This window comes from Mytilus edulis, chromosome 13, assembly GCF_963676685.1.
Source record: "Mytilus edulis chromosome 13, xbMytEdul2.2, whole genome shotgun sequence".
Taxonomy (NCBI): Eukaryota; Metazoa; Mollusca; class Bivalvia; order Mytilida; family Mytilidae; genus Mytilus; species Mytilus edulis.
In genome coordinates this window covers 67,385,180-67,408,783 of record NC_092356.1, presented here as the reverse complement: position 1 = coordinate 67,408,783, position 23,604 = coordinate 67,385,180, and the positions used below count along the sequence as shown (strand labels likewise).

The following is a 23,604-nucleotide window of genomic DNA, read 5'->3' as shown; positions in this document are numbered from 1 at the left end:
GGTACTACGATTACCATTCATATGTACAAACAGTATCAATCAAAATATATTCGGTGTAATTAAACAGATATATCATGTTATTGAGTAGTATTTGCGAAAAATACCAGTCTTGGGACCAAATTTCCCTCGCCTAGCGTCTTGTGGAAATTTCACAGTCCCTTGACTGGTATTTTTCGCAAATACCCCTCAATAACATGATATATCTGTTCAATATTGACATTTGAAATGTTCAATAACTTATATAATTAGTTCTGTTTTAAAATAAATACACTTAATGGATGTTTGTTGTGCTACAGTTGTTGATATGACTTATATGAATGATATCAGTTCCATATGTTCAACTTCCACAAATAAAGTAAAATATAAACTCAGTTTTACATGGTTTATCTGAACCAACATCTGAAATTAAATCTTCAACATTTGTTCAATATGATGAGTCAAGCACTTAGTGTCTCCCTTTTTTATATATAGATTAGACCATTGGTTTACCTGTTTGAATGGTTTTACACTAGTCAGTGTGTTGCCATTTATAGCTTGCTGTACTTGTGAGTCAAGGCTCTGTTTTCAAGACCATATTTTGACCTATAATGGTTTACGTTTACAAATTGTGACATGGATGGAGAGTTGTCTCATTGGCATTCATACCACATCTTCTTATATCTATTAATACTTAAAGGATAGTAGCAGTAATTTGATTTGACATGTATTGGTCTTAGTGTAACCATCCTGAACACGAAAATAAGATAAATAATATGCTGTCTCATTTACATTATATATGTTTTTTAATATCTAGTTAAGTTATATTCATAGAGGGTGGTAAAGGGGGGCCCTGATAACAGAAACACATGAAAAATAAAAAGGCTGAAAACGTTGCACGAAAATAACCCTTTACCGTCCTCTTCACATATAATTATACACTGTAATAATGATATTTTTAATATTTTATTTTGCAGCCAATTATGGCAGTCACAGTTTCTGTCTTAGCCAATATTGTTGGAGTTGTTGGCCTTGTTGTCATAGTGATAAAACTGGTACAAAAAGTTCTGTCACACAGGAAGTGGGTAGCAGTTTATGATGCTTTGCCTGGAGAGAGTCATAAGAAACATTGGCTGTGGGGACATGTACATCTGGTAAAGTTTAACAGTTCATCATAGCTACATTTTTACTTTGATGTAAATAAAATTGAGAATGGAAATGGGGAATGTGTCAAAGAGACAACAACCCGACCATAGAAAAAACAACAGCAGAAGGTCACCGACAGGTCTCCAATGTAGCGAGAAATTCCCCCACTCGGAGGCGTACTTCAGCTGGTACAAAACTACTATAGATTCATTAATATTTGTTGCATACCAATTTTCTTTGATTTTGTTGGTCCAGAGGGACCATGAATTTAAATGAACAAAACGAATTCTAAATTTTATTAAGGAAAGTATGCAGAAGTTTGCCAAAACAACCATTAAAATGCAAGTCTTCGAAAATTGGTACCCATGAAAATAAAGGAATACATGCAGTATTACATGTGTAACATCATCTCTCGGAGCGTCCAGAATTTTTTTTGTTTTTACAATATTTTCTCTAGTTTAAAACAGAAAGACAAGTATTGAAAATTAAAATACAAATTAATTGGACAGAATTTGATTAAAATTTGTGATAAGCAAAACAATCTATAAATTAAAGCTTGAAGAATAATGAGATCCACTATTTATTTAGCCTCTGAACTCACAAAATAGTAAAGTCTTTCAATAGACAACTTTCGAGTTCGATGCATTTCTGTCAAAAACTCTTTTTTAGTGAACATCACTTGTGTGTTAAGGGGCCTCCTCTCTTCTGTTCCCATGTTGAGTGAGTGGTTGGAAAACTATGATACTAAGTTGCATGAATTATTCGGCAAATTGAATTCTAATAATTGACATTCAGCGCTTGTATCATTAGGAAATTGTGATTAAGCACCTACGGAACAAACATTATTGGTAGTTTATCCTGCACAATGACGATCACTAAGACGCTTGATGAACGTTAATAGTGGAGGGATACAGGCGATCCCCTCTATCTGGTAAATGATGTCTTAAAGGTGCGCATAATTGACGAGTTTTTTCCAGGTGAGGGAGGAACTTGTGGTCTATTCTTTCAAAATTATGCAAGTTCTATAGTTAATTGAATAGATTGATATAATCTGTTCAGAAAAATCAGTTGTAATGTCACCATGGTCACTATCACAACATTAATCATTTAAGAGGAATGTACTGTAGACAAACTAATTTTAGAAAAAAAATATTTTTATGACTTTCATGAGTAGGAAAATATTAAAGCAAATAAATTGTATCCAATGTATAAAACTTAGATCTTTCCTTATATAACCATGTCAAGTAAATTTGAAGTTCATGACTTTAAATCACCCTTCAGTGGCCATGGGCTAGTAAAGGGGCTAAACATAAAAATAAAATGTCTGCAAAAATGATTTGGTTTACAGTATCTAACCTAGATAGACCATTTTAAATATGTTTTTGGTCAAATGAGTAATGAAACAAGGCCATAACAAAAAAGAATGTGTTAAGGTTGCCATTTTTTATTAGACATCTTGCAGCACAGTATCTCGTAGGGTAAAGCCTGGGCTGATATCTATGATACCAATTTATATTAATGACTAGATCTCTAAATGAGGTTGGTTTTAAAGATTTTTTTCAAGTTTGAAGTCTTAAAGCAAAATGAAAGATACAATTCCCAATGATAGTGTTTTGTGAACACCTGCAAGATCATATTTGGCTGATATCTATATATAATACCAATTTATCCTTTAAAAATTGCAATAATAAATGCACACAATAATTTCTGAATTTACAGTAAAAGTTATAAGTAAAATTAATGTTTACAGATTTATATTTTCAGTACCCAGGTCCAAATGAAGAAGGATTGAAATTTCAGATGGAATGGGTTGCAAACTTTCCTAAAATTTATTGTATCTGGATAAGTCTCATTCGCCCAGTTGTTGTGTTACATCATCCAGACTCAGTCAAAGCTATTCTAAAAACGTCAGGTTTGTGCTATCACAAGTACTCAAACGTAATACTATGATAAATAGACCACACATTTCACTCCCTGTCTGCTTTCCTTTTGGAGACCTTATATGTGTGTAGCCCTAATTTTCCAATTTATTTACCAGACTTTATGTTTTTCAGTACCCTGGTCCCAATGAAGAGGGGTTGAAATTTCAGATGGAGAGGGTCTCAAGATTTCCCAAACTTCACTGCTTGTGGATAAGTTTTATTCGTCCTATCATTGTAATGCACCATCCAGATACCATGCGAGCTATCCTCAAAACATCAGGTTTGTTATTTACTGCCAAATTGGTTTGTTATTTACAGATTATCCTATCAAACTAGATGGTGTTTCTTGGTTTCAATCTTATCAAAGTTGTGAATGTAGAACATAAAGAAATTGACTCCAAGTTGATTGATTGTTTGCTGGTATTGGACACCAATTACACCACACTTGGCAGCTGTGAAAACTAGCAATCCTAGTCAAATACGATAACACCAATTACACCACACTTGGCAGCTGGGAAAACTAGCAATCCTTGTCAAATAAGATAACACGAATTACTCCACACTTGGCAGCTGTGAAAACTAGCAATCCTAGTCAAATACGATAACACCAATTACACCACACTTGGCAGCCGGGAAAACTAGCAATCCTTGTCAAATAAGATAACACCAATTACTCCACACTTGGCAGCTGTGAAAACTAGCAATCCTAGTCAAATACGATAACACCAATTACACCACACTTGGCAGCCGGGAAAACTAGCAATCCTTGTCAAATAAGATAACACCAATTACACCACACTTGGCAGCTGGGAAAACAAGCAATCCTAGTCAAATAAGATAACACCACTTACACCACACTTGGCAGCTGGGAAAACTAGCAATCCTAGTCTAATAAGATAACACCAATTACTCCACACTTGGCAGCTGGGAAAACTAGCAATCCTAGTCAAATAAGATAACACCAATTACACCACACTTGGCAGCTGGGAAAACTAGCAATCCTAGTCAAATAAGATAACACCAATTACACCACACTTGGCAGCCGGCAAAACTAGCAATCCTAGTCAAATAAGATAACACCAATTACACCACACTTGGCAGCTGGGAAAACTAGCAATCCTAGTCAAATAAGATAACACCAATTACACCACACTTGGCAGCCGGCAAAACTAGCAATCCTAGTCAAATAAGATAGGAGTAAAACTCACCTTATCAAATTAGGGTTTGAACCCACAACTTCAGTGTTGACAGGCTATTGCTCTCTGCCCTTCTTAGACCACTCACCAACCCATCTACTCACTAAGGTTGAATCTTCTAAGTCAAGATAAAGCATGAATACATTGACAACCACTGACAAGATAGCTGATTAATTACTGGCACATGTACAGGGTTACACTAGATTTATGAGATTAACTCAACCAATAGCCTTATCCAAATTGCTCTGTATTACAAAATGATCAAAATACATCTAAGTGAAGGAAAAATAGTTATTGAATCATATCAAAGACCTTTAGCACATATATTAGAACTAGTTTCATGCCTAATGATAAAAAAGGACCTATCTGTGTGTACACATTTGTGAGATGGTGTACAGGTACAGGTTTTCAAGATTGCAAAACATACAGTTTTCTTTATCATTCTCAATGAAGGGTTTATATTTTTTTTATGATTTAAGTATTGCACATCTGTCATTTTAGTTTTGACTTTTTGTATTTTAGAACCTAAACCAAGAGGCCTTGGTACAGTGTATATAATGGGTGTGGACTGGTTAGGAGAAGGTCTACTGATTGCCAATGGGGAGCGTTGGGCCAGGAACAGACGACTACTGACACCAGCTTTCCATTTTGATATACTACAACCATACATCAAGGTTTACAATAGAGCGACAGATATACTGTTGGTAAATATTTGTATACAACAGAAGTCCTTTGAGTATGAATGCATTATATATTCTGATGGTATTCATCTTCTTAAAAAGTCAAGCATATGTACATAATAGTATTAATGATAAGTATTACAGATGGATGGGTGTAGATGGCAAATTGAATGCATATATATTGAAGACATGAACATAATAATGTGATATGAAATAGACTGTGCTATTGTAGGAGACTTACACACAGAGCAGCCAGATTTGTTTTTTTTCTTGTTCAAAATATTACAGTCCATAGACCAGGGATGGGGTCGATTACTTTCAAATGTAATCGATTAAATTACAATTACTTTGCTAATAAAATGTAATCGATTACATTACAATTACACCCTATTTCATATGTAATCGATTACATTAGATTACTTTTATTTGAAGTAATCATGATTACTTTAGATTACAGCTATGATTACATTGTATATATTGCAATATCAAAGTTTTTTTTATAACTTTATATCCTCACAAAAAAGCTACTTTTGGTAATTTTTTGAAAAGCCTTAATGTATTCATCTTATTTAAAAGAATTTATAGACAAGTACAGTGTAACATGTGTTATTTGATAAAATAGCTATAGACAAGTGTCCTTTCTCCATGTAAAAGATATAACTTTATTTTATTCTACAAATTTTAACCAACAGCCTAATTAACAAAAAACCTGAAGAAATAAGGAAAAATTAATTAAGTATAATTTTATTGTCTCACAGTCTGTTTGGACATAATTGACACATCCATTAATGTTTTTACAGGTGTTAATCCCTTCTTTCATTTTTTTTTAGCAAACAATAGGTGAGCTTGGGTATTAAAATTTTATTGTCTTAATAACAATATCAATAACGTTAAAAGTGGTTGATTGTCATTATTTGTTTGAAAATTTTTAATACTTGATCTAATTAATAATTACTTGAATTATTGTCAGGTAAAAGCACAAAACAGCATTGTAACTTAGGAAAGTATATACATTTCTCTTTAAATTAAGAAACAGATTATTGTAATAAAAGGTATTTTGTATTCATGAAACTTCAGACGTCCCCTTTTGTTTGTAATATTATGCCATATGTATATACTGTACATGTACTTGTTTATACTGATGAGCCTTAAGGCTCCAAGTTAATAAAGAATAAAAAACTAGAACGCACATATTAAATTATGGAAAACAAAATTTATTCAATTTGTCAATAAATGAAATCTGGTTTTAACTTCCATTTTGAATAAAGTGGGCTCAAATACATGTATTTATGTCGACCATCAAAGTCAAATTGGAACTAAATGTTTTCTGCATTTGAATTTCAATTTAGTAATGTAAAAATATTGGATAAACTTATATGAAATTGGAGTTAATATCAGAAGTTTTCAAACAAGGAAAAAAATGCTTTCAAGGCATATTTTTGTATCATAATTAAGAGCTCAATCTCACAACAAAATATTGGAGAGGCAATTTCCTTTAGTTAACTGTTAACAAAGTAAAACATTTGGTTATACAATTTTTTTATACATAAAAAAGAAGATGTGAGATGATTGCCAATAAGACAACTGACCACAAGAGACCAAAATGACACAGACATTAACAATATATACTTAGATGATACAATTTATCACATTAAACAAGGTCCCATCATTGTGAATACTAGTTTTATGATTTTCATTCAAGCTTTACATTTTCTTATTTTCATCTTGTCTATCAAAAACTATTTTCATATATATACAAGATTTGTAATCAGCAAGTAATCATATGAATGTAATCTTAAAGTAATCTAAAAGTAATCATGATTACACCTGTTTTTTTTACAATGTAATCGATTACATTTCGATTACTTGTAATCAGAAATGGCATGATTACTGATTACATAGGATTACACTGCAAAATGTAATCGATTACAGATGATTATGATTACTGATTACGATTACCCCATGCCTGCCATAGACCAACATATCATCTTTATATCCAGACACGTTAGTTTTTAACTCTAAATCTTTTGGAATTTATTCCAATGGCTTAATCCAATATTATTATAGGGTAGATTGTTTTGCAGCTGATCATATAAAGGAACATAGAAATAACCTGCATTCTCCTAGATCATTTGCATTGAATAGGTATGACTTTATGTACACTAAATAGTCCATTAATTTTTTTCTTATTCTATTTTGCTTGAAAAAAAGGTATAACAATAACCCTCAATCTCCTGAATTTTATTGTGTTGTTAATATTTTTATAATTTATTTTCAATAATTTTGTAGGAAAAGATAGAAGACCAATCTCAAGCTAACAAGTCATTTGAATTGTTCTCAAACATAGGCCTGTGCTCCTTAGATATCATACTGAGATGTGCCTTTTCATACGAGAGTAACTGTCAGACGCTAGGGTAAGATATCATTTTTATTAAAAATTAAAGTGAAATGAGCTTCATGTGATAGAAATATAGTTGTTCCCAATCAATGAATTCTAATCTAAACATTGCTGTTACTCGATTGAATACTTCATAAATTAAAAAGAAATAAAAAGATTTAAATAGACAACCATCAGGTACATAAAGAATAATTTGGAATTTGATGCAGCTGTTAAGTGAGAGGTTTAGTTAGCTTTAAAACCATGTTTAATCCACCATTTTCTACATAAGAAAATTGCTGAACCCAGTCAAGAATGTGACAGTTGTTATCCATTTGTTTGATGTGTTTCAATTTTCAATTTTCAATTTTGCCATTTCAATAGGGATTTTCTGCTTTTAATTTTCCTTGGAGTTCACCATTTTTGTTTTTTTACCTTTTGGCATTGATTTCTGTAGAAATACCTAACAAAGGGAGATAAATATGGATGTAGAATTACCTATTAAAGGGAGTAAAAAATCTCCCATTGACTTTAATGCTAATCTATGTATAGAATTAAATTTATACCTGATTTACCTTTAGAAATTAGAAACTTTCATATATCATTCATCATGTTCATGAAAGTACAAATGTAGCCCTTTCTTTTGCAACAATAAAAACATAGGGTCATGCGGCATTTTTGGGCATTCACTGTCTGATAATGGCCTTGTTTACAAACAATGTAGATTCACACTGAATTCCTATACTGACCCCATTACTTTTCAACCCTGAAGTAAAAAAAAATAGTACATTCAGCATTTTTAGCTCACCTGGCCCGAAGGGCCAAGTGAGCTTTTCTCACCACTTGGCGTCCGTCGTCCGTCGGCGTTGCCGTCGTCGTCGTCGTTAACAATTTACATTTTGAACTTCTTCTAGAGAACCACTGAATGGAATGGAACCAAACATGGCATGAATGTTCCTTATGAGGTGCTGACCAAGTGTTGTTACTTTGTAGCCGATCCATCATCCAAGATGGCCGCCAGCGGGGGACTTAGTTTAACATAGGACGCTATGGGAAATGCATACAAATGACTTCTTTTAGAGAACCACTGAATGGAATGAAACCAAACATGGCATGAATGTTCCTTATGAGGTCATGACCAAGTGTTGTTACTTTGTTGCCGATCCATCATCCAAGATGGCGGCCAGCCGGGGACTTAGTTTAACATAGGACCCTATGGGAAATGCATACAAATGACTTCTTTTAGAGAATCACTGAATGGAATAAAACCAAACATAGCATGAATTATCCTTATGGGGTGCTGACCAAGTGTTGTTACTTTGTAGCCGATCCATCATCCAAGATGGCCGCCAGCGGGGGACTTAGTTTAACATAGGACCCTATGGGAAATGCATACAAATGACTTCTTCTAGAGAACCACTAAATGGAATGAAACCAAACATTGCATGAATGTTCCTTATGGAGTGCTGACCAATTGTTGTTACTTTGTAGCCGATCCATTATCCAAGATGGCCGCCAGCGGGGACTTAGTTTAACATAGGACCCTATTGGAAATGCATACAAATGACTTCTTCTAGTGAACCACTGAATGGAATGAAACCAAACATGGCATGAATGTTCCTTATGTGGTGCTGACCAAGTAATGTTACTTTGTAGCCGATCCATCATCAAAGATGGCCCCCAGCAGGGGACTTTAGTTTAACATAGGACCCTATGGGAAATGCATACAAATGACTTCTTTTAGAGAACCACTGAATGGAATAAAACCAAACATAGCATGAATGTTCCTTATGGGGTGCTGACCAAGTGTTGTTACTTTGTAGCCGATCCATCATCCAAGATGGCCGTCAGCGGGGGACTTAGTTTAACATAGGACCCTATGGGAAATGCATACAAATGACTTCTTTTAGAGAACCACTGAATGGAATGAAACCAAACATGGCATGAATGTTCCTAATGAGGTGCTGACCAAGTGTTGTTACTTTGTTGCTGATCCATCATCCAAGATGGCCACCAGCCGGGGACTTAGTTTAACATAGGACCCTAAGGGAAATGCATACAAATGACTTCTTTTAGAGAACCACTGAATGGAATAAAACCAAACATAGCATGAATGTTCCTTATGGGGTGCTGACCAAGTGTTGTTACTTTGTAGCCGATCCATCATCCAAGATGGCCGTCAGCGGGGGACTTAGTTTAACATAGGACCCTATGGGAAATGCATACAAATGACTTCTTCTAGAGAACCACTAAATGGAATTAGACCAAACATAGCATGAATGTTCCTTATGGAGTGCTGACCAAGTGTAGCTACTTTGTAGCTGATTTATTATCCAAGTTGGCCGCCAGCAGGGGACTAAGTTTAACCTAGGACCTTATTGGAAATGCATACAAATCACTTCTTCTAGTGAACCACTGAATGGAATGAAACCAAACATGGCATGAATGTTCCTTATGTGGTGCTGACCAAGTGTTGTTACTTTGTAGCCGATCCATCATCCAAGATGGCCGCCAGCGTGGGACTTAGTTTAACATAGGACCCTATGGGAAATGCATACAAATGACTTCTTTTAGAGAACCACTGAATGGAATGAAATCAAACATGGCATGAATGTTCCTAATGTGGTGCTGACCAAGTGTTGTTACTTTGTAGCCGATCCATTATCCAAGATAGCTGCCAGCGGGGGACTTAGTTTAACATAGGACCCTATGGGAAATGCATACAAATGACTTCTTTTAGAGAACCACTGAATGGAATAAAACCAAACATTGCATGAATGTTCCTTATGAGGTGCTGACCAAGTGTTGTTACTTTGTAGCCGATCCATCATCCAAGATGGCCGCCAGCAGGGGACTTAGTTTAACATAGGACCCTATGGGAAATGCATACAAATGACTTCTTTTAGAGAACCACTGAATGGAATAAAACCAAACATGGCATGAATGTTCCTTATGAGGTGCTGACCAAGTGTTGTTACTTTGTAGCCGATCCGTCATCCAAGATGGCCGCCAGTGGGGGACTTTTGAATGAAATTAAACATGTTCCTTTCCTTATAAATGAGGTTGTATTGTCACCAAATTTTATATTTTTTTATATGATTTCAAAAACCCAAGTAGAATCAGGTGAGCGATACAGGCTCTTGAGAGCCTCTAGTTTTAATTTTTTTTTCAAATCTAGTTTTGATCCATCTACCAAAAAATATTTATTACAAACATTATCTACCAATCAGAAGAGCATATGACTTCAGTTTTCAGTGATATTGTTTTCCTTAAATTAGTGGAGAATAAAGACTGTTTCCCCTGGAGAAGATTCCCATTTTAAAGAAAAAAATGGTTTAAAATTATTCCCCAAAAGACAACTTTTTCCCAAAACAGTGCAGTCTCAGTAGTACATTTTTAATTGTGCATGAATACAAACTGAAAAACACTCATTTAAACAATTTTCTTGCCTAAAATGACTTTATATGTGCACATTTGAGGGTCTATTTATGTTTCATCATTGACAAAATGGGGTCTTATTTAAATGAAGGGTTTGTCTCTTGAAAATGGGTCTGTAAATAGAAGTTTCAGTCAAATTCATGGTTTATTTTAAATTTACCAATTTGATGAAAATGATGCATATATATTTTCCCAATAAGAAAGGGTAGAGGTAGTTTTGAAAAAAGCCAACAATATCACTGGTTTTATACAGAAAGCTCTCCCCCAAATGGGCGGTCCCAAAAGACATATATTTATTTACTGAATTTACCCCAACAAAGGGAGATAAATTTGGATTTACTAATTGTACCTATTGAAAGGAGATAATGTTGGATGTTTTATTATTTCAGAGAGAGCCATCCTTATGTTTGTGCAGTAGAGAAATTGAGTGAAATTTGGGTGGATAGATCTTTGTAAGTAAACAGATAATGATTAAAACAAGGGTTTATTGATAAAAGATATGTCTATGTTTGTATTGTTATCAAAGGGAGATAGCTTTCAGCATTGAAGATGATGAAAAATAAAGTATTTATCTTTTCCAACATTTTCATTTTTATTTAATAAGCTTTTTTTAAGAGTATTTAGATGTTTGTATGCCCTTGAAAACAGCTTGAACTGAATATGATTAAAATTTTAAAGTTGTTCTTTCATAATCCAATTAAGAACATAATATGTTATGAAAGATGGCTTTGGAATGAGAATTCATGAGTGATATATAGAATTACAGCAAAGTATACCTGTCCCTAACGCAGGTTTTTATGCAGTAAAGCTGCATTATGCGAGCACCCTAGATTTGTGTTCTACCCAATAAATGCTGAAATACTTGCCATTGTTATTATCTAGCTCGCTACTATGTTATATATATCTAATTGAACACTTTTTTAATACTTTTTATTCTGGATTACAAAAAATATGACCAGAAAAACCTTAAATGATCGTCGATTTATCCCAAAGTTTTGAAGTTACACATAGGAAGTAGTGCTTATTAAGAATCCTTGTGTAGTTCATTATGACTTGTGCTTTTGGCCAAGATGTCAAGAACTATTGTATGAAATATTTAATTGCCGAAAATCTCTTAAGACAAGTAGTATAGATTTCCCAGATGGCAAAAGTCGTAGAAATATTGTTTGTCATCAATACGTAGTACAACTACGTCAGTAGTCTATTATATAATAAGTTCAATTGTTCATGCTGTTGGCGGCAATTTCAAATTAGAAAAATTTTCACAAATAATGCAACTATATTATATATACCTGAATGTAAGTAAATCATATGATATATAGGTGGCATCCTTTGGGCCACTCTACCCCCTCCTGTTTAATAGCTTGGAAACGGTCGAGCTCCCCATCCCTAAACCATATGAGGGGCAGATCCAGGATTTTAGGTTAGGAGGGGCGCAAACTAAAATTTTCTCCGAGCAGAGTGATGCTAAAAAAAATTTGAGGTAAAATGATCGGAATATTCTTTATTATGCTGAGAACAACCCATGCTTTGCAAATTTCAGGGGTGCACACCCGCCCCACCCCCATCACCACCCCCCCTGCACAGTATATTCAAGTATAGGACAACATAATAAATAAAATGAAATGTAGGGGGAGTCCCTGGAGTTATATTCATGTATGGGCCAATATAACTCATTAAATGAAATATAGGGGGAGTCCTTGGAGTCACCATACCCTGTTTGAGAACTTGGAAACCAATGAGATCACCACTCCTAAACTATATATATTCATGTATGGGACAATATAACAAATAAAATGAAATGTAGGGGAAGTCCCTAGGGTCACCCTACCCCCAGTGGCGGATCCAGAAATTTTCATAAGTTGGGGCCCACTGACTGACCTAAGAGGGGGCCTGCTCCAGTCACACTTCAGTGATTCCCTATATAAGCAACCAATTTTTTCCTCTGCCTACCCCTACCTGTTTGAGAACTTGAAAACCGTTGAGATCCCCACCCCTAAATTATATATATTCATATATATGGGACAAAATAAAAAATTATTTACATTTACTATGGGCAAGTCAGTCAGACCTCACCTTTGATCCCTGTTGTAGTGAACATTTGTCTGATTCGTGTCTCATAACTTTTGTACTATATAACACAAATTCAGTTTTCTTTCCAGGGAAACCAGTCCATTCATACTATTACATGTTCATACTAAGTCAACTTGAACTTCTAGCAGTCAAATAAAACCAAGGTTAACTACCAAGTAGAACAACTGCAATCATTGGGAACTTGTACCACTGCAGACTCACCATAAAAAATATACATTGCTATATGCATTGATTTTGAAACCTTGATAACATATAAATTATGTTGAGGTAACTTTGCTACAGTTTTCATAATTACGGTTGCCTTGGTTTTTGGTTAACTGCCTTCAGCGCTTACAGCGCTTTGATTATTTATTATTTTCTAAACTGATTGGTTTATTATAAAATATAAGTTATAAAGTCTTATTGATTACAAGTGAGAGTCCTAAATGTGTATTTAATAATTGCTGCTAAAATTAAGCAACACTGAATTGGTAGCTGTCATTTATCTTTTTTATGCCCCACCTACGATAGTAGAGGGGCATTATGTTTTCTGGTCTGTGCGTCCCTTCGTTCGTCCGTCCGTCCGTCTGTCTGTCTGTTTGTCCGTCTGTCCCGCTTCAGGTTAAAGTTTTTGGTCAAGGTAGTTTTTGATGAAGTTGAAGTCCAATTGACTTCAAACTTGGTACACATGTTCCCTATGATATGATCTTTTTAATTTTAATGCCAAATTAGAGATTTTACCCGAATTTCACGGTCCACTGAACATAGAAAATGATAGTGCGAGTGGGGCATTCGTGTACTGAGGACACATTCTTGTTTTATTCTATATTTAGATGCTATATTTATAATTACAGAAACCCAGTTTTGTTTCCAGACTTCATTTTCTACTTAACCAAAACAGGGAAGGAATTTAGAAAAGCTTGCGATTATGTGCACACTGTTGCTGAAGAAATTATTGAGAAAAGGAGAAAAACACTGGTTTGTAGAACAATATATCATAAATAAGTGGATATGTGGGGTATATCGATTACACATAAATAAAGGCAACAGTAGTATACCGCTGTCAAAACTCATAAATCCATGGACAAAAAACAAAATCGGGGTAACAAACTAAAACTGAGGGAAACACAATAAATATAAGAGGAGAACAAAGACACAACATAAAAATGTAACACACACAGAAACGGACTAAGCATTAGACAAAATCCTATGAGAATAACAAATATAACGTCAAAAACCAAATACATGAATTTGGGATAGATAAGTTCTGTGACACGTCTTATAGTAATGTGAATTCACACTCAAAAATAAGAGAAAACAAAAGACACAACGGAAAAACAACGTTAAAATGTAACACACACAGAAACGAACTATAATATAACAATGGCCATATTCCTGACTTGGTACAGGACATTTTTAAAGGAAAAAATGGTCGGTTGAACCTGGTTTTGTGGCATGCCAAACCTCCCTCTTTTATGGCCATGTGAAAAATAACAAAAAAAACAACATTATCCCACAGATTTTGAGTTGACACAGTGAGTTTCTTTGATAAAAGCTCATATAATAAGGAACATGTCTTCTAAGTTTCAAGTTCATGAGGCTTCAATGTCACGGTGAAGTACCTCAAACCAAAATTTAAAACCACATATAACCAAACTTTAACCTGATCAGTAAACCATAAAATCTACATCAAAGCCATAATTTTGGATATATATTTTTTGATTTGCACATTATAATGAACATGTGTACTAAGTTTCATTTTAAGGTGATTACAACTAATGCAAATTATATTAAAATCAAAACTCTTACCTGTTATTGAACTAAGGAACAGTTGGTAGAATGAAAAAGACTGACTACCAGACAGAAACAGCCACAGAATAATTAGGGCCCCGCCAAAGGCGGGTCGCCCTATAGTGATCAGTCTGTCCGTCCCTCCGTCTGTCCGTCCGTCCGTCCGTCCGTCCGTAACACTTTGTGTCCGCTCCATATCTAGAGAACCATTATGATTTCATACTTTATACTTTACATGTTTATTAACCACCACCAGAGGGCGTGTCATGATGTATGTACAACTTCCTAGGTCAAAGGTCAAGGTAAAAAAAACTGGTTTCAGTTGACAACCCTGTGTCCTGTGGTGAAGATCGTGTCCGCTCTATATCTTGAGAACCGTTATGATTTCAAAGTTTATACTTGACATGTATATGAACCAACACCAGAGGGTGTGTCATAATTTATAAACGACTGCTTAGGGCAAAGTTCAAGGTCAAAAACTTTGGTTTCAGTTGACAACCCCATGTCCTGTGGTGAAGAGCGTGTCCGCTTTATATCTTGAGAACCGTTATGATTTCAAAGTTTATACTTGACATGTATATGAACCAACACCAGAGGGTGTGTCATAATTTATGAACGACTGCCTAGGGCAAAGTTCAAGGTCAAAAACTTTGGTTTCAGTTGACAACCCTGTGTCCTGTGGTGAAGATCGTGTCCGCTCTATATCTTGAGAACCGTTATGATTTCAAAGTTTATACTTGACATGTTTATAAACCAACACCAAAGGGTGTGTCATAATTTATTTACAACTTCCTAGGTCAAAGGTCAAGGTCAAAAACTTTGATTTCAGTTGACAAACCCATGTCCTATGGTAAAGATACAATTTTTTAATGCACATTATTCACAGCAGGGCCCACAGAGATGGCTCCCATCTCAATGATATCTAGTTGTCTTAATTCCCCCTTCTTGACAGACAGAAACAGCCACAGAATAATTGTCTTAATTCCCCCTTCTTGACAGACAGAAACAGCCACAGAATAATTGTCTTAATGCCCCCTTCTTAACAGACAGAAACAGCCACAGAATAATTGTCTTAATGCCCCCTTCTTAACAGACAGAAACAGCCACAGAATAATTGTCATAATGCCCCCTTCTTAACAGACAGAAACAGCCAAAGAAAATTGTCCTAATTACCCCTTCTTGACAGACAGAAACAGCCACAGAATAATTGTCATAATGCCCCCTTCTTAACAGACAGAAACAGCCACAGAATAATTGTCATAATGCCCCCTTCTTGACAGACAGAAACAGCCACTGAATAATTGTCTTAATTCCCCCTTTTTGACAGACAGAAACAGCCACAGAATAATTGTCATAATGCCCCCTTCTTAACAGACAGAAACAGCCACAGAATAATTGTCATAATGCCCCCTTCTTAACAGACAGAAACAGCCAAAGAAAATTGTCCTAATTACCCCTTCTTGACAGACAGAAACAGCCACAGAATAATTGTCATAATGCCCCCTTCTTAACAGACAGAAACAGCCACAGAATAATTGTCATAATGCCCCCTTCTTGACAGACAGAAACAGCCACTGAATAATTGTCTTAATTCCCCCTTTTTGATAGACAGAAACAGCCACAGAATAATTGTCATAATGCCCCCTTCTTAACAGACAGAAATAGCCACAGAATAATTGTCTTCATGACCCCTTCTTAACAGACAGAAACAGCCACATAATAATTGTCATGATACCCCCTTCTTAACAGACAGAAACAGCCACAGAATAATTGTCATAATGCCCCCTTCTTAACAGACAGAAACAGCCACAGAATAATTGTCTTAATGCCCCCTTCTTAACAGACAGAAACAGCCACAGAATAATTGTCGTCATGCCCCCTTCTTTAATATGTAGACACAAAACATTTTTTTGATTTTAATACAAAATAAAGTACTTGCATCTGATTATCTTTGTGATTTATTTAAGGAATGGCTGTAATATTTTTTCTGTCTATGAAGAAATAACATAAAAAATGTGGTGCACACTGAATAACGCGCGTAGCGGGTTATTTAACAGTGTGCACCACATTTTTTATGCTATTTCATATAGACAGAAAAAATATTGCAGTCATTTCTTATAATTTAATTCTAAATTCCATTTTAAACCGTAGAAAACCATGAAAAAACGTTGATGACTTCACGGTCACATGACTAAATTATGTCTATGTGCTAATAACAAAATAACGTCAGCCAATCAGAAGACGTGTTGCATCCAAAATTAAATCATTTGATAATAACCAAAATGTTAATGCAAGATATTCTTTTGTTCATTGGACAATAATATTAGTTACATAGTGTTCTTGTGACTTAATACAGTATATATGGGGTCAGTAAATTCCATATGGGGTGAGAGCGAAGCTCGAATCCCCATATGGAATTTACTGACCCCATATATACCGTATTACATCACTAGCACACTATATATATATATGTAACGAATTTATCTGACAGACTATCTTAACGTGTGAAATTTAGACTAGTGACCTATCAAAATGAGCAAGTTTTTGATATTGTTACCATTAAGAAACTTCTTCCATTTACCCTACAAAAAACAGATGCCAACAAGAACAACTTGTTAGGTTTAAATGTGTTTTATGAATTTATTTCCATCGTTATCATCAATTTCTTCGTCTGTTGAAACCTTTAAGATTTTTTCTTGGTACCGTTTTGTTTTTATAAAGGGACGTAACACCACTACTAACCGTGTATGAAATAAACCCTGCCTCCCTTCTTACCTAATATGGAATATAAAGGGGTGTAACACCACTGCTAACCGTGTATGAAATAAGCCCCGCCTCCCTACTAACCTAATATCAAATATACACGGTTTGCATGCGGACGCTTTTAACCAATCATATTCCTAGAAATGTATAGAAGGTAAGATAATTGTCTTTTCATACCACATCCGAGAAGTATGATGAAGACTTTTCAGTATTCCGGTACAGTTCTTTGGAACAGTATTCCTGTTCAAATAAAAAAGATAGAAACGATAGAACAGTTCAAAAAAAGTTTTTATAATTTCTTGTTTCTAACCTAAAAATGTAATTATCAAATGAAATTTACTTATTATATATAAGTCCATTAATTTATCTTGTATGTCTGATATTTACAAAATATGTTCATGAACCTATTCTGTAAGTTTTTCGCCTTTTATTTTGCATAAAATTATGTATGTAAATGTATATATTACATAATGGTATATTTTGAATTATTCAGATGGCATCAGGGGCGATAAATAAAGTTTATATTATACTTTCATTTGATAAAGATGTAGATCTTTTAAAATACCAACTTGTTTGCCTATGTGACAGCATTATTACCATATAATAAATCATATATATATATATAGAACGTATTTCTTAAGGATCTTCATAAAAGATGGATGATTATTCTTCACATAATAAGATAGTATATATGAATCATAAATCACCATAGAATTTTTAGAGATTAAAAAACCCTCTAATCTTTCAAGTTCTGGTTTATCATAATAAACCAGCTAAATTTGATATATTTCTAAAAATTATTTTGTTCATCTAAATGCGATAATGTTTTTAACTGTGTATTTACAGGAGGTGGAAGGATTACCAAACAAAGACACGGGTAAAAGAACGAGATATTTAGATTTTCTGGATATATTGATTACAGCTAAAGATGAAAATGGTGAAGGATTAACTCCCTTAGAGATCAGAAATGAGGTTGATACTTTCCTATTTGAAGGTAATTAAGCTACAGATAAAAAGGATGTTGATTTTTATGCCCCACCTACGATAGTAGAGGGGCATTATGTTTTCTGGTCCGAGCCTCCGTTCGTTCGTTCATTCGTCCGTCCTTTTGTGCGTCTGTCTGTGCGTCCGTTCGCTTCAGGTTAAAGTTTTTGGTCAGGGTAGTTTTTGAAGAAGTTGAAGTCCAATCAACCTGAAACTTAGTACACATGTTCCCCATGATATGATCTTTCTAATTTTAATGCCAAATTATAGTTTTGACCCCAATTTCATGGTCCCCTGAACATAGAAAATGATAGTGCAAAGTTCAGGTTAAAGTTTTTGGTCAAGGTAGTTTTTGATAAAGTTAAAGTTACATCAACTTGAAACTTAGTACACATGTTCCCTATGATATGATCTTTGAAATTATAATTCCAAATTATAAGTTTGACCCCAATTTCACGGTCCACTGAACATAGAAAATGATAATGCGAGTGGGGCATCCGTGTACTATGGACACATTCTTGTTTAAGAATTAATTTAGAGCAGACTTTAATTTGGTGCAGATTTTACAAAATGGATGCATTACTTTTGTTAATTTTCCCAGTGTGCTCTTTATAAATATTATACCATGTGGTTAGATTATATAAATGAAGCAGACAATCCCATTTCACAAAAGTATGACGTATGTACACAGACCACAATGTTATTTATCCATTCCTCCGTCCCGCTTCAGGTTAAAGTTTTTGGTAGAGGTAGTTTTTGATGAAGTTGAAGTCCTATCAACTTGAAACTTAGTATATATGTTCCCTATGAAATGATCTTTCTTATTTTAATGACAAATTAGAGAATTTCACCCATTTTCACGGTCCACTGAACATAGAAAATGATACTGCAGATGGGGCATCCGTGTACTGAGGACACATTCTTGTTTTCTATGAGTCATGCCATTTTGAACTTTGAAATTTGGCCTAAATATATTGCTGCAATACTTTGAGAGTACATGTGTTACTTTTTTTTCGCTTCAAATATCTTTTTGTTATGAACACTTAAACCTATTGTGTTGAATTGGATTTTTTTTCTTCTAAATGGCTGCTCATTGACATATGCTTTTCATTTTACATGTTTAAAACCTTGAACCACAAATTCAGAAATCCATGAAGCAATGATTTCCCCACTAATAACCATAATTAAACGTGTCTTTATCTTACAGGACATGATACCACAACCAGTTCTATGTGCTGGACTTTGTATTCTATCTCACAACATCCCAAATGGCAGACAAAAATACAGGAAGAAATAGATCATTTGTTGAAAGCTAAAAAATCTTCTGAAATTGAATCGTAAGTTCTATAGAGAATACATTCAGTGTATTTTGTTTTGACCAGTGACTGCATCCTAACGCAAAACCTAAAGGGAAACAATATTTGCAAGGATCATATGAAAATAGACTCCTCGAAAACATAAAGTATGAGAGGCGGTAGGAGGGGTTCTGATCCAGAAATCCTGGGCTTTAAAACACCAGATCCTGAAATCCTGGGCTTAAAACACTAAATCCTGAGGTCCCTCAAGTTAGCTGCGGAACGGTAGCTCTTATTTCCTTATGTTATTTTTTTACTTTTTTCGGACCATATGGTCCGCAAAAAGTCAAAAAATAACATAATGACCTAAGAGCTACCGTTCCGCAGCTACCCTAAAGTATGATTTTAAATTTTTCCAATCAAGAACAATTTTGGAAGGGTAAAGTGCCCTAATTAAAAATAATTGTTAAGTATGAGGAAATTTTAAGGTGTAATATATTTTAAATATTGTGAATATTTATAGATATTTTATGTCAAAGGTTGCAAAATTCTAATTTTTCTATTTAGAAATTTGCATATTTTCACACATATTTCTTATTTGGCAATATGAAGTGCATGCAAATTCTACAATAGTATTTACTTGAAATTTTGTATTTATATAGACAAGCATTGTAGTAAATTATTGAGTTGGTACTTGCATGTATTATAAATTTGCAGGCCAAAAAGCTAAGGAAAAATGAGTTAAGAAAGGACTTTTTTGTGATGACAAACTGTGTTTGAGTAGAAAGTAAAGCCAAAAAGGAATTGTTTATATTTTTGTAGGGAGGACTTACCAAAACTAGAATCCCTTACCCTTTGTATCAAGGAAGGAATGAGACTCCATTGTCCTGTTGGTTTTATATCTCGTGTCACCACCAAGGAGATGGTCATAGATGGCGTTACAATCCCTGCCAATACAACGTTAGCTTTACAGATCTATAATCTACATCACAATGACACTGTGTGGGAAAATCCACATGAGTTCATGCCTGAACGATTTTTACCGGAGAATTCAGCTGACCGAGATTCTTATGCTTTTATTCCATTTTCAGCAGGGCCAAGGTGAGTATTACATTCAAAATTTGAATAAAAAATGTAATGATAAGAATCTGCCATCAGACAACTGTGACGCAAATACATGTAAGGAATGAACATTGATTTTTTTTTTCTGATATGAAGTTTGCATGTAGGGCAGGAACAAAATTTCCATGTTTCTCCTCACAATATTTTAATAAAATATTATTATTAGTTAGGAAATAATAATATGCATACAACCATCATCATAGCTGCAGAATGCAAACATTATTTTAATATTTTAATTGACTAGTTTTTGTTAGCCACATAGGCAACTTTTTCAGTAGAAAAGAAAATATGAGTGAATGATTTATCAATTTATTGGTGTTTAAAGCACAATATTTACTTTTTAGTGGGGTTAGTTTCTTTTGTTGGAGGAAGTCTGAGTGCTTGGCAGGAACCATGACCATCAGTAGGAAAACAAAAAATCCTTGTCAATTAAGGTTGGACTTGAGCACACCTTCCCCTGCAGTGTTCAAACTCACAACCTTAGTGTTGACAGGCTACAGATACAGTGGTTGAACTACTTAGACCGTTCAGTCAACATGGCCTAATTGAATCAATGAATCATTCAGAATAATTCAAAATGATCTTTATTTATGTAACTTTATCAGCAAAGATACAAAAAAGTTTAAAAGGCTAGAAAGGTTGAAACATAAAAAGACTAATCCGTGAAAATAAGATAGATAAATGCCTAGATAATGTTTCAAAAAGAACAATTAAAACAGGAGTGATATTTTGTTTTTAGAAACTGTATTGGTCGGCATTTTGCCATGAACGAACAAAAGGTTGTACTTGCCAGACTTCTTCAAAAGTAAGTAAACAATAGAAGTAAAATGACATTGGCAGAAATAGTACTGTTAGGCAAAGCACCCAAGTGACCATTTATTTAGCTTAAATCTAGAATTTGTGGCTACAAAGTTTTATAAGTTAGTATATTTTATAAGTAAGAAAGAGATGTGACAAACACATCAATAAAACAGCATCCCAACCGATTAAGTCACCAGTTTACATTTAGACATAAATAACATTTAGAGGTAAAGATAAAGACTTCATCAATAAACAGATGTTAACAATATTTCAAGCTCTAAATTGCCTCTAGTCTTACCCTTAGAACATATCTATCCTTTTGAAACATAGAATATACACTTGTTTTAAATATTTATCACTTTTCTTAAAGAAATACATTAGAAATAACTAAACTTGCTTCCAAGGACCAAAAGACACAGAAATTACTTTATCAATCTAAGTCATATGTGGCAAAACAAATAAACACAATAGAAAAATCCTGACCAGATACCAAAGTGTACAAGGACATAAGATATGGCTCACAATTTGGACAACTAATTTAGGGGCATAAAAATGACCTTAATATGGGCTTTTTGTGACAGTTTAAGTTTCATAACATTGGTTGAGGCAAACAAAAGTTACACAATGGAATTTTATTTGGTATGTATGGACAGATAGACAGACCGTTGGACATATGGACAGTCTGTCAGCAGACCATCAGAAGAAAAAACCATTCTACAACTTGATATTCTGTTTTATAGGTTTACTTTTCAACCAGATCCCGACTGTCTGGTGAAGAAAAAGATTGGAGTTGTAATGAGAGCTGAAAATGGAATTAAACTGTTCACACATCCGAGGTCTTAAAGATCTGAAATACATTGTAGTTTGTTATTGTCTAATTTTTACTGTATCATGTGTATTGGAATAATTATATTGCAATTTTTTTAGTTTCACAAACATTTGTTTGGATTGGTTTTTTTAAAGTTTTTTTAATCATTTCTTTAATAGTTTTTTACATGATTTGTGACCAAAATTGTTAAATTTTTATTTTTTGCAAATGCTTTCAAAATAACATGTTTAACTGAACTGTGTTTAACAAAAAATCTTAAGACTAAAATTAAAAGGAAGCCATGAACTATACTAACGCTCAATTTTAATGGATTTTTATTTTGTGAAGCACAGGCCTGTTGTTTTTGATTGTTAACATCCCTCCCATAACTTCTATTGTCAAATATTCAGCTTTCCTGAATAATAAAGAACTCATATCAATAATTGTTGAAGTGGATCAAATGTCAGACAGCTGAGCTTACATAGTTTAACTTATCAGACAGACATATTTTCTGTCAGATTGCAAAAGGAGTGCATGGGGTTGGTAGGGAGTCACTTGACATAAATAATTTTGATATTTGGTTGTATTTTAGAGGAGAAAAATTTGACAAGTGTTATATTAATATTTTTAAATTGTATATTGTGTGTTGATCAGAGTATTGTGAATAGGGTGTCTAGAGGTTAGAAGGGCATTCTAGCTTATATATAGTTATCAAGTAATTATCAATGTTTGGACTTTCAACAATTAGTTTGCATAAAGTATACATTATGACTTAATTGTGTGTCAGTTTGCTACAACTGTAAAGTAATCAAAAAATAATATTATATACTGTGCCATCGAATGAATTATGAGTGTGATTATTGTGATAATGTTTTATTGTTAGAAAAGTTGGTTGACGAAAAAAAATCAGCTTTAATTAGAATGAATTTAAAAACGCATTGTGTACCAAATTGTCTTTCATTAATTATTGTTATAAACACAGACTTTAAATTGAATAAATTTACAAATGATTTTAAAAATAATGTTATAATTGTTGTTATGTTTAATTAGAGTGGAATTCTCCACAATGTCTTGACTTTATCAAGCTAAGGACATTGTTCATACTTTTCCTAAGATTTTGTTATCACTTTTCCAGGATTTATTTGTTTAATTATATGTTGTTCTTGGAAAAGAAAAGAAAAACCCTCCATTTAATGTCTATGCAAGACCAAATAAAAATAATCTATACTTAT

At 33.9% G+C, this 23,604-nt stretch overlaps 1 protein-coding gene across 3 annotated transcripts in view; it reads left to right on the top strand.

The window, feature by feature from the left end:
- The window catches only part of LOC139500864 (cytochrome P450 4F6-like), a 27,751-nt gene extending 4,147 nt beyond the window's left edge, over nt 1–23,604 (top strand). For all 3 annotated transcript variants that reach the window (XM_071289754.1, XM_071289756.1, XM_071289755.1), the window contains exons 2-12: nt 954–1,130; nt 3,177–3,324; nt 4,763–4,944; nt 7,210–7,334; nt 11,125–11,187; nt 13,663–13,786; nt 18,209–18,356; nt 19,554–19,683; nt 20,464–20,742; nt 21,503–21,568; nt 22,305–23,604. In XM_071289754.1, coding sequence (XP_071145855.1) covers nt 960–1,130; nt 3,177–3,324; nt 4,763–4,944; nt 7,210–7,334; nt 11,125–11,187; nt 13,663–13,786; nt 18,209–18,356; nt 19,554–19,683; nt 20,464–20,742; nt 21,503–21,568; nt 22,305–22,407 — 1,539 coding nt within the window. In that variant the 5' untranslated portion in view covers nt 954–959 and the 3' untranslated portion in view covers nt 22,408–23,604. The remainder of the gene's footprint in view (nt 1–953; nt 1,131–3,176; nt 3,325–4,762; nt 4,945–7,209; nt 7,335–11,124; nt 11,188–13,662; nt 13,787–18,208; nt 18,357–19,553; nt 19,684–20,463; nt 20,743–21,502; nt 21,569–22,304) is intronic.